This window comes from Hypanus sabinus, chromosome 2 (assembly GCF_030144855.1).
Source record: "Hypanus sabinus isolate sHypSab1 chromosome 2, sHypSab1.hap1, whole genome shotgun sequence".
Lineage (NCBI taxonomy): Eukaryota > Metazoa > Chordata > Chondrichthyes > Myliobatiformes > Dasyatidae > Hypanus > Hypanus sabinus.
The window spans coordinates 143,021,096-143,034,205 of record NC_082707.1 but is presented as its reverse complement, the minus strand read 5'-3'; the positions used below and the strand labels follow the sequence as shown (position 1 = coordinate 143,034,205).

General features: G+C 42.0%; 1 protein-coding gene across 1 annotated transcript in view; it reads right to left on the bottom strand.

Annotated features, from left to right (window-relative positions):
- g2e3 (G2/M-phase specific E3 ubiquitin protein ligase) overlaps positions 1 to 2,508 on the bottom strand; it is a 69,578-nt gene extending 67,070 nt beyond the window's left edge. Inside the window, exon 1 of the mRNA XM_059956101.1 lies at positions 2,336 to 2,508. Coding sequence (XP_059812084.1) covers positions 2,336 to 2,508 — 173 coding nt within the window. The remainder of the gene's footprint in view (positions 1 to 2,335) is intronic.
- Between the last annotated feature and the right edge of the window lie 10,602 nt (positions 2,509 to 13,110).

Below are 13,110 nucleotides of genomic sequence, written 5' to 3'. Positions count from 1 at the left end.
GGAATTAACTTATACAGAACAGTTGAGCATTTCCGCTTCTAAAGTGAGACGTTTAATATACCTTCAGGCAAAGTCTGCAAGTGTGGGGTTGTCAGGATTATCAACATCTTCATCTTGAAAAATGAATGAAACATCAGGAACTGGTGCTGAAACTGGCACAACAGTTTCTTCAAAACCTGTTGATAGTGGCAGCACATCTGGATGAGCATTAGCAGAAGTCGGAGATTGGAGGTTTTCTATACGTCACATTTCATGCGACCGCCAGGTGGCCAGGCATTCAGCGCTGGGCTCTTCCCTCTTCACTCACTGTTACTGAGGGAATCCTCATTAGTTTCTTTTCCTCCACTTAGTAAATATGCTTAAATTCAGCGGGTCACCATGTCTGACCTGAGGTCGTAGGCAGAAGAGAACGGAGTGCTGGCCGGGCGATGCCAGAGGGCAGTGCGCGACTGCCAGCAGGTGGGCGAGAAGACAGACCGACCCAGCAGGCGCCAGCTCCCCTGCCGCTGGCAGGTGAGACGTGCAGCTGAGCCTCACACAAATGATATTAATAAATGCAGGAAAACAAGCAGGAATTGCTTGTCTGTGCTTACAAGAGCTCGCCAACACGTGAACAAATCTACTGCAACCATAACAATGCACAGAAGATTGGTATGATGGCCTGGGAAATTTGAAATTACAGTTGCACGGAAAATTTGAAATCAGTGCTGGTTATCAAAGGAACTGGATTACAGGTAGTCGGATTAGTGAATGTCGACCTGTATTTTAAAAAAACACAAACAGCTCCTGGAAGTTAAAAAAAAACAAATCATCTTAATAAAATTTCAGGGTGGAGGAAAGGCCTTTCATACACGAGTACAAGACAACTGTTGCAAGGGCCAACATTCCTTTACTATCATGAATGAAGATTTTAACATTTAATGCAATACAGGTTTGGCAACTGGTAGGAAGAAACCTGTAATGATAAATGATATCTTTTTATGATAATCAAATTACCCAAGAATATAGCACTAGCAGTTCTGAGCTTTTAGAAAACAGACCTACGTACAAAATGTTGTTTCCAGACAAAGCTTGACCTTGCATGCAAATCAAATACTTTAAGTGGAAACTTCAGAAATCTCAGCGGCTGATATAAAACCATCTACACCAAAATTAAATAATGGTTATTACTGGGGCACAGGGAGAATGTTGAGAGCCAAAGAACAAAATGTAACTTAAAAAAAGACACAACCCCGTAGGTAAATTGACTTCCTACAGGATTTTGATACTTGTAAACAGTCAATAATTGGAACAGTAAACATAAGGAGGCATAGGGTGATGTTTTAGGGACTGATAAAATCATGAACGGAATAGGTAAGGTGAATAAGCAGTTTTTACCCCAGAGTAAGGAAGTTCAAAACTGGAGGGTACGTTTAAACTGACAGGAAAAAAATTAAAAGGGGCCCAAGAGGAAACTTTGTCCGCACAAAGTGTGAAGATATATGGAATGTGCTGTCAGAGGAAGCAGAAGAGGCAGATACGATTATGACACTTTTGACAGGTACAGGAGTTGTAAAGGTTTCGACTATGAGTGTAACACGGACAAATGGGACTAACTCGGTTAGGTAATTGGGTCAATCTGGATGAGTTAGGGTGAGTTTCCGTGCTGTAATTGTTTCCATATCTACAAATGAAGAGATGCCTTAAAGTCAAACAATGGTGGGATAGTGACTGATTCTGAGATAAATACCACAAGGTGAAGAAAAATGTAACCAGAATCACGATGACAAATTCAACAAAGACAAATTATTTATTCATGAAGAGCCCGCAGAATGGACTGTCACCTATGATTTAAGAATCAATCCCCTTATTATGGGTACGCAGCTTTTAAACAGCCTCTAGGAACACAATTAGACACGTCATTAGCTTTGAAATAGAAGGCAGGCTTCAGTTCCTCTTAAATCTTGAAAATGATCACAGGAATCGCAATACAGGTTTGACAACTGGTCCGACGTCACGTCATCACCGGGATTGGGGTGCGGGGACCTGAGTATACCGGACGCCGTATGTTACACCGAACTCTCAGGGCTACGGATTCCTACACTAACTGGGACCACCAGGTCTCCTGTTTCTCCTTCCATCCGTCACGCTCTCTCTCTATTCTTCCGTCTCTCTTTCCCCATCCATCGCCACTCTCTCCCCCCATCTCCTTTCTTCTCTCTCACACACCGACCCACCCACATATGGGCGTCCGGGCCTCTCAGGCTCCGCTCTAATGCCCGTTTATCACTCCGATCCACATACACTCGTACGTAAATATCCGCTGCCTACAGCTTAATCAGCGTAGGCAACTCACCGTCGAGCCGGCTTCCTCATCGCCTGTACCGACCGCTTCAAGGTGCCAACAACAACCCTTCCCTCGTCTCTTTTGTTACTCTTAATGGCGCTCAGATTCAAATTCCCGGCTTCCGGCACACTCCCGGAAGTGATCCCCAACGTTCTGACCCGTAGCCGGGATAGTGACGTCATCCGTCAATCAGCCGCCCTTTCAGAGTTGCTTCTCCACTCTGTTCAAACTTATCTCGTTCGAAGTTCCTTTAAATTTGGCAGCTCTCCGTTTACACGCTTCCCTGAAACTTGCAGGGTTCGCTGAACGTTTTATTTATGTTGCATCTATAAAACAGTACACTTAAACTTTTGTGGGGTATTAACTTGAAATGACATCCTATAATCTGGAAAATCAACCAATCCAGCAGCATCAAAGCCAATCCAACATAATGTTTGACATCATTCTTCTTCCTCTGTGCAAGATCAAATTCCTATATCACAATCCGGTTTAATATCACTGACGTATGTTGGGAAATTTGGTGAATTGCGGTACCTGTACAGCGGAATTGGTAAGTGTACTGTAAATTACAATAAGAAATATATATATATATATATATATATATATAATAAACTAAATTCGTGCAAAAAAGAGAGCAACAACAGAGAGGTGGTGTTCATTGTCCGTTCAGAAATCTAATGACAGAGGGGAAGTAGCTGTTGCTAAAACGTTGACTCCTGTACCTCCTCTCTGATGGTGTAATAGGAAGGGAGCCTGTCCTGGGTGATAGGAGTCCATAATGATGGGTGCTGACTTTTTGAAGATTCACCTTCTGAAGATATATTTGATGCAATCTCATTTTTTATTTGTTCTGTCTCGTGTTCTCCAATCATTTTCATTCCCTCGCTTCAACTTAGAACCTCTTTTCATGTCACCTTAACACTAAGACTTTAAACCAACTCGACTCCCTCCTCAAATCCCCTGCAAAATATTGCTCACGACACCACTGCTTCTTCTTTTTGCATTGTTCTCCAGTCTCCCTTCCTTCTCCCCACCCTGAACGTGGAAGTAACTCAGTTTGTTGCAGAAACAGAGAAAGTGGAAACACACATTCTTTCAGAAATAATTCTTCTTCTGCTTCTGCTTGGTACTGTGGCTGTTATAATGCACAGTCAGTGTTAACAACTGTATTTAACAGCAGGGTCATTATAGAGGTCATGGAGCCATACAGCATGGAAGCAACCCACCAAGTCCATGCCAACCGCCAGGCACCCTCTAATCCTACGGTAATCTCATCTTGTTCTTCCCACATCCCCCTCAGCTCTTTACCATCTCTATGCTGACATTTTTCTTGATGGGTATTGTATCATCAGATACAATACTCGTGTGTCCTGAATGAAGGCTTTCCCGAAATGTCGACTGCTTCTTCCTATAGATGCTGCCTGGCCTGCTGCGTTCCACCAGCATTTTGTGTGTGTTGCTTGAAGGCCTTTTAAGCATCCTTTTTCATATGTCTTATCAACTTTAGATACTTACATAATCTGAAAGGTCTCTGTTTCTGCATCCTTTTCAAATTGAGCCATTTAATTGACTTCTCTCAATCTTCGAATCAAATCTAACTGCAATACAATTCTCTGTGTTAAATTTTATCTCCTTAGATTGTGCACTTTATCAATTTTATCATTCTTGCTAGTCTGAAAAGTAACTGTTCTCACTTCTCTGTGTTCTGCCAATTTTGTATTAATGTGCACATTTGTTAATTACATAAAGATGTATCCTGCTTCTAGTAAAGCAGACTAATTATTGCTGGTTGAAGCTACTCATGAACTTGAGCTGCAGCTGGCAACAGGAACCCCTAACTATCCATACAAGGAAAACTCATGGCAGGAAGCTGCCAGTGAGTGGCACTAAGAACATAAACAGTCTCGATGAATGCTCGCACTTTTGGAAATGCTGAAGTGCAGCCAAATGCCCCTTCCAAGTGCGAATGAAAATATCCCATTTATCGAAAATATATTTTCCCTCTTAGAGCTTACCTTGAATTCTGCAGCTGAGGTAGGCAGTAAAGGGCTGGCCTTTCTCAGCGAAGATCCTGAGGAAAGGTTTTAGAGAGTGAGGAGACCCTGACATACTGTGCATACTTCCCTTTTGTTTGTGTGCCACTTGATGTTTGTCTGCTCGGTCCACTCTCATAACAAGTACAGAAAATTTTACCCACAGAAACATCTACCTCTAATGCTCACATTGTGCAAAATTGTTTGACATCAAGTGATTGCAATTTTCGTCTGCACAACACATTTTTTCTGAGGTTGTGTGAATGAATTTCTGGGCTTTTAATTGTCGGTGCTGTTTGTTCAGTGCATTTTATAACATTGGTTATTTCCACATCCAAGTATCACAACATGATAGTTTTACTTTCTCTTTCTGACTGCCTTTCACCTTGTGACATATGACATACTGTAGGAGAAGAATTACCATCGCGTCTTCTCTACCATTCCATCATGGCTTACTTACTATGCCTCTCAACACCGTTCTCCTTCCTTCTCCACATAACCTTTGATGCTTTGACTAATCAACAAGTTATCAGACTCCTCGTTAAATATATTCAATGCCTTCACTTCCACAGCCATCTATAGCAATGAATTCCACAGATTCACCACCCTCTGGCTAAAGAAATTCCTCTTCATTTCTGTTGGTTCTAGACTCATGCACTACAGAAAACATCTTCTCCCCATCCACTCTGCCTAGGCCTTTTGATAGTTAATGGGTTTCATTGAGATTCCCCCTCCCCCCATTTTATGAAATTCCAGTGAGTACAGGCCCAGAGCTGTAATGTATGGATCTATTTCTTTTAGATCAATAACACTCCCCCCCCCCATTAGAACTACATACTGATCTGTTGTTTGCACATGCACATTTCTCTCTCCCTCTCTCCAACTATGCAGAGTTTGACCTTAAGTCTAGTATGAGGAATAAAGAAGTTCCACCAGCAATAGCCCCCTGTGTCCAAGGAAAGGAATTCCAGTGATGACTTCTACCCGGTTACAACATTAGGCACCGTTCCTAGGAGCCCACTCTTACAACATAGGTTTCAAGGGTACCAAACAACACAGCAACGCTGATGGCTTGTCACATCTTCCACTGTAGGCAACTGAAGAAGAAAAGTCTTCATACTGCGACCTAGCCAAGGTGTTTCATGCCACATTGGCAGACCAGTTGCTGGTAACAAGTTCCAAAATACAAAGTGAAGCAAAGAATGATCTGGCAGTGTCAAAAGTCTATGAAATCACCATTCAAGGATGACCAGCTCATGGTAACCCTACGTTTCCAGTGTTCTCAGCGAGACGAGACCAACTGTTGGTATGTCAAAGAACACTGATGTGTGGATCTCGTGTTGTGGTTCCATCTAAACTACGCACCGGAGTGTTAGAAAATTTGCTGAAGGATACTTGGGTAAAGTCAAGATGAAGAGTCTCGCCTGGAGCTAAGTGTGGTGACTGGGAATAGATAAACAGATTGAAGACTTGGCCAAAAGCTGTTTGGGTTGACACGAAGTTCAAAATGCACCCCTACTGGCACTGCTATACCAGTGGGAGTGGCTATCTTCACCATGGCAAAGAGTACATATTGACTAAGCTGGGCCATTCATGAACTCCATGTTTCTGATTACTGGGGATGCTCATTCGAAGTGGCCGGAGGTTATACCAATGAAGTCAACCACCTCAGCAAAACTGTCTCCACTCTGAGGACTATCTTTGCCAGAAATGGTTTACCAGAACAAATTGTGAGTGACAACAGACCACAATACACGTCCCAAGAATTCCGACTGTTCATGAAGAAAAATGGCGTCAGATATTTCAAGCCAGCTCCTCACCACCCAGCAACAGCTGGGTTAGCTGAAAGGTTTATCCAAACCTTCAAGAAGTCCATTAAATAGATGGACAATGAGGACACTACTTCACAGAACAAGGTGGACAACTTCCTTTTTGTGTATTGGAACTCTGTTCATATGACAACAAATCAAACACCTGCAATGCTGTTCATGAGCAGGAATCTGAGATCTCAGATAGACCTCCTGAAACCAGACCTCCGGAGGGAAGTACAGAATTAACAGGTCAGCCGGTTGCCAGTGAGGCAGCGAGGAGCTGAGATTGGGCAGGAAGTCCTAGTGCTTGCTTACCGAGAAGACAAGTGGACACCCAGTAGGATGGCTACAAGAATGGGACCACTGATGTATACAGTGGATCTTGGAGATCAGATGTTAGGTGGACCAAATTCTGAATGCTCAACTGAAGAACACACCAGAGTCGACTGGATTCAACAAGATGGACACATTAGAGTTACAGGATTTACCTCTCAGTGATGATCATGTCACTGACAGCAACGTGACACCAGAAACTGATTGCATTATCTTAGACAAGACACCTGTCAAATCTGATACCACTTCACAGGTCCAGACGTGCAACGAGAACATTATCGTTGATAAGGCGCTGGCCAAACCTCAAGCTACTTAACAGGGCCAGAGAACTTATTGATCTGTTGTCTGCACATACTCTGTTTTTTCCCACTCCCTCCCCCCTCTCCCCACTGTCTCCCCTCTTCCCCCTCTCCCCTCTTCCCCCTCTTCCCTCTCCCCTTCCCCTCTCTCCCTCCACACCAGTTATAGCCATCTCCCGTGTGCGTGCTTTTATTTAATCAATATATAATGCTGCACTTTTCATATGTTAACCCTTTCATCCTGGATTCATTCTTGTGAACCTCCTCTGAACACTCTCCAATGCCAGTACATCTTTTTTTTAGAGTAGGGGTCCAAAACTGTTGACAGTACTCCAAGTGCAGCCTGACCAATGCTTAATAAAGTCTCAGCACTAACATGCTTGCTCTTATCTTCTAGTCCTCTGGAAATGAAAGCTAACATTGCATTTGCCTTCTTTACCACTGAGTCAACCCGTAAGTTAACCTTTAGGGAATTTTGCACAAGGCCTCACAAGTCCCCTTGCACCTCTAATTTTTGAACTTCCCATTTAGAAAATAATCTATGCCTTTATTCCTTCTAACAAGTGCATGGCCATGCACTTTGCTACTCTATATTCCATCTGCCACTTCTTTACCCATTCTCCCAATCTGTCTTAAGTCCATCTGCAGGCTCCCTACTTCCTCAACACCACCTGCCCCTCCACCTATCTTCGTATTATCTGCAAACTTGGCCAGAAACCCATCAATTCCGTCATCCAAATTATTGACATATAAAGTGAAAAGAAGCAGTCCCAATATTGACCCCTGTGGAACACCACTAGTCACCCGTAGCTAAGAAAAGGCCCAGAAAACCAGAAGAGGCCCCCTTTATTCCCACTCTTCGCCTTCTGTTAGTCACTAATCTTCTAATCACAAAAGAGTCATCTTTCCTGTAATACCATGGGCTCTTATCTTGTTAAGCAGCCTCATGTGTGGCACCTGGTCAAAGGCCTTCTGAAAATCAAGCAAACAACATCCACCTACTTTCCTTTGTCTATCCTGCCCGTTATTTCCTCAAGAATTCCAACAGGTTTGTTAGGTAAGATTTACCCTTTAGGAAATCATACTGACTTTGGCCTATTTTATCATGTGACTCCAAGTACCCCGAAACCTCATCCTTCGTATTGGACTCCACCATCTTTCCAACAACTGAAGTCAAGCTAACTGGCCTATAATTTCCTTTCTGCTGCCTCCCTCCCTTCTTAAAGAGTGGAGTGACATTTGCTATTTTCCAGTTCTCCAGGACTGTTCCAGAATCTAGTAATTCTTGAAAGATCATTACTAATCTCTTCACCTACTTCTTTCAGAACACTGGAGTATACACCATCAGGTCCAGGTGACTGATCTATCCTAAGACCTTTCAGCTTCCCAAGCTCTGTTACACACCTGAATTTCCATCATACTGCTAATATCTTCCATAATGAAGACTGATGCTAAATACTTATTAAGTTTGTCTGCCATTTCTTTGTCTCCTTTTACTCCCTCTCCAGCATGATTTTCCAGTGGTCTGATATCTAGTCTTGCTTCTCTTTTACTCATTATATATCTGAAAAAGCTTTTAGGATCCTCGTTTATAGTATTGGCTAGCTTACCTTCATATTTTAATATTTTCTCTCCCTATGTCTTTTTTAGTAACCTCAGTTGGTTTTTAAAAGCTTCCCAATCCTCTAACTTCCCATTAATTTTTGCTATATTATATGCCCTCTCTTTTCCTTTTAGGTTGCCTTTGACTTACCTTGACATCCGTAGTTGCCTCATCCTCCCTAAAGAATAATTCTTTTTCTGTGGGATGTATCTATCCTGCTTCTTCTGAATTTCCCCCAGAAGCTCCAGCCATTGATGTTATGCCATCATCCTTGCTAGTGTCCCCTTCCAATCAACTTTGGACAGCTCCTCTCTTATGCCTCTGTAATTCCCTTTTGTCCACTGTAATACTGATACGTATGACTTTATCTTCTCCCTCTCAAACTGCAGAGTGAATTCTATCATATTATGATCACTGCCTCCTAAGGGTTCCTTTACCACAAGCTCCACTACAAATATGGTTCTTCACACAATACCCAATCCAGATTTGCCTTTCCCCTAGTGGGCTCAACCACAAGCTGTTATAAAAAGACATTAAGTAGCCATTCTACAAATTCCACCTCTTGGGATTCAGCACCAACCTGATTTTCCCTATCTACCTGCATATTAAAATCCTCTATGACCATCCACAAATCTTTGTACATGTCTTTTCTATCTCCCATTGTAATTTGTATCCCACATTCTGGCTACTGTTTGGAGGTCTGAATGTAACTCTCATCAGGGTCATTTTATCCTTGCAATTCTCAACTCTACCCACAAGGACTGTACACCTTCTGACCCTGTGTCACCTCTTTCTTACGATTTGATTTATTTCTTCCCCAGCAGGGCCACCCACCCTCTTTGCCTATCTGCCTGTCCTTTCAATACAATGTGTATCTTGGATGTTAACTATTAAACTATTAGTAAACTATTTAAGAACTTTTTAAAAGCTATTTATTAATGCTTTTTGGGAGGGTGATTTTAGATGCATATCATATTTATACTGAGTTAAATACTGTATGTAATTAGTTTTGCTACAATAAGTGTATGGGACACTGGAAAAATGTTGAATTTCTCCTTGGGGATGAATAAAGTATCTATCTATCTAAGCTTCAACCATGACCTTCTTTCAGCCGTATTTCAGTGATGCCCATAACCACATCTCTCACTGCAGTGTAAGATCATCTACCATCTTCTATTTACTGCATGCATTCAAATATACCACTATCAGTCCTGTATTCATTACCATTTTTGATTTTGCTCACATGTTACACTTGAACTCTTCCCACTGACTGTAATTTTGCTCCATCATCTGCCTGTCCTTCCTCACAGTCTTACTACACCTTGTCTCTGCTTGTATATAGTACCAACTGCCCCACTCACAACCTTATCACTCTGGTTCCCATTCCCCTGTCAAATTAGTTTGAACTTTTTTCAACAGCCCTGGCAAACTAGCCCGTGAGGATGTTGGTCCCCTCAGCTGTAACCTGTTCCTTTTGTACAAATCACACCTTCCCCAGAAGAGATCCCAATGATTCCTGTCACCTGCACCATTTCCTCAGCCACACATTCATCTGTACTATCATCATGGTACTGGGAGTAATCCAGAGATTACTACCTTGGAGGACCTGTTCTTCAGCCTCTTCCTTAACTCCCTATGCTCATTAAGCAGGACCTCTTCCCCATCTCTACCTATGTCAATGTGCACCATGACCTCTGGCTGATTACCCTCCCTCTTGAAAATATTTTGCAGCCACTCTGAGACATCCTTGACCCTGGGAGGCAACACACCATCCCGGTGTCTCTTTTGCAGACACAGAATCTCCTAACTATCAAGTCTCCTATCACTATTGCTCCACCTGACTTTATTCTTCCCTGCTGAGCCTCAGAGCCAGTGGCATGGCTGCTGCCGCTGTGCTCTGATAGGCGATCCTCCCCTCCCCTGCAGTATCTGAAAGGGCATATTTGTTTCTGAGGGGAATAGCCATGGGGAACCCCGCACTAACTGTTCACTCCTCTGACTTCTGGTGGTCACCCATTTTCTATCTGAAGCCTGCTCTCTGGGTGTGACCACCTCAGTAAAAGTTTCATCGCTGAGCTTTCATCTTCCTAGTTGGTCCTGAATACGCCCAGCTCCAGTTAGTTGACCTTGTCAGTCAGAAACTGAAGTTAGGTGCCCTTCTTGCAGATGTAGCATTCAGGGAGACCTTTAGGTATCCTGCAGTCCTACACCTTACAGAAGGAGCATTCCACTGCCTTAACTACCATTCTGCCTACACTTGTTATACCTTTGGCTCTAATTTCTTCAGCTTAAGTTCTACAATCAACCAAGGGTTCAGTGGTTCATTTATTTTCAAAGCATTTTTCCATATACGACTCTGAAATTTGTCTTCTCCAAATAGCATGGGGCAAAGAAAGAACGTGAAGGTTGTTCAGTGAGAAATATCTACCCTACCCCTCCCCCTGCAGTAAAAAGATCATCAACCGCTCCCCCCCCTCACAAAGCAGAATAGGAGCATCGACCCCCCCCCCCCAATAAACAACCCCTCCTCTGCGGAAAAAAAACTAACAGAACACAATAAAGCATCAACCCATAAACATCCTCCCCTTGCGCAACAAAACGGAAAAGGAACGGGTGATAAAAACACAAAATATAAAAACCGTAATTCTGTAAAATTCTACAATCCTAAATGCAATAATCCAATACCTAAGTGCAGAACTGCGATACCATCCTACGATATTACCAACATTCATCTAAAGAGACCGACATTACATGAGGCAGAGAGGCCTACTCGCCTGCCATGGCGATAGGCCGCTGACAGATTACTTCTCCAGCAGTGATCAGTAGGCATTGAAGTCCCTCACCTTCTGCATTTGCTTTAAGCAGCATTGTATTGGCAATTTAACCAGCAAACATTGGCTCGTGCCCCGTCTCAAAGTTTCTTCATATTGAGGCCATCTTGAGTATGCTCTTACTTCCCACAATCTTCTCTGAGGCAGCAAAATGCTGGATCACTCAATCTCCAAACTATAAATTGCAGGCTCTAACAGTCCCAAAAACACATTGAAGGTGAAAAACTAAGTGATTCTAAATGACTCAGCACCCTTAGCTTCTACCTATTCTTACCTGTTGAGCCAAAGCTGACCACTCTAACATTGGCCCACTCCAGCAATGGCTGCTCTATTAACCCTTGCCTGTCTCCAACTCACTCCACAATTTCCCACTTTGCAGACGTGTCCCGATGGGCCACGGTCTCCTTTTAAACCTGACACATAAAATCCACAAGGAACTGTGCATGATGAAAATGTTTTTCATTTAGAGCCAGTACTTTACTGATGATTGGCCAGTGAAGTACCACAGCTTCACAGTAATCACTTTAATCATTATAACCAGTTTAATAGTTTAATATTCTCTCAATTGCATCAATAATCAATTGCAAGGTAAAAAGTTGTAATAAGTACTATCGAATAAGAAAGCACTCAAGCAGATAGACTATTATGGAATACTTAAATAGATTATTACAAAATGGACACTTTATAACAATGGCTCATTTTTATTTTCACATTACATTTGTTGTTAGGTCAAATCTGTTATGTGAATTCTGGTATTAATAATTACTTAACTGCAGGAAAACTACATGCAATCTTTTTACTAAATTTTGTGTTATCTGTTTAGAAATCATCTAGCAAGGAATAAAAAATGGAATAGTTTAGTCATTACCTTTTGTATTCACATATCCGTGTTGAGTTTGGGAATAGCTGGGGAGTTTAAAATTGCATGCTGTCCTCCTTCATTGGGAAAAAAAATCAGTTGATGATCAATAATATCCAGCATTCTCTGCTAGTGGTGCATGTTGATGACCAGCAGAGGACTGGGGGCTCCTGGAGAAATGCTAATATAGATGATGCTTCAGAATCACCTGTGATGTACTTCTTTGCAGTTTTGCCTTCTAGCTTCAAGAGAGTTTACTCAAGTCCAGTCTCAGAGACATGAGTACAAAAGTTTTGATCCATGCTTCCCAAGGAAATCTTCACTTTTGAAACTCCAGACCTTTAAGTTGCCTTTTGGAAGAGCGCACTGGCATTATCTCTGGGGTCATGACCGACATTCATTCCTTTTTCAGCATCACCAACACAGATTCTCTCATTATCTAATTAATAATTAACACATTGCCATTTGTGGGAGCTTGCTGTGTATAAATAGACTGCCATTTTAGCTTCATTTCATCGGTGACAATGTTTCAAAAGTATTTAATTAGTGTACAGTGCTTTGTGTTATCTAAAGAGCAATTTGGAAGGCACTTCATAAGTATATATTTTGTCCTCTTATCACTCAGGAGACACCAACTATAAAAGCAAAGAGGATGTTAGGGAATCATTAGAAAAAGAGACAGAAATTGACACAAACAGTTTAATAGAAGGGTGACATGAGGAGGAATGCTGTACTCTGATTGAAATCTGGGCAGACTACTTCAGTGCAACATCTAAATTCATTTTCTCCATTAGCAAAGCAATTTTTTTCTCTGTCAGCAGAATTATTTTTGCCTACAAGTGGCAGTGGATTCAAAAACATTAATCACGTTTATGTGCTGTCAATTAAGTTATTTACAAAATAAGTATTGCTTTGCATCTGAAAGTATTAATATTTTGTCAGCACAATAAGACCAATGGAATTAACTGTAGTTTTAGCACTGGAAGTTTCCACTGGAACCAGTTAGTTTTCTGCT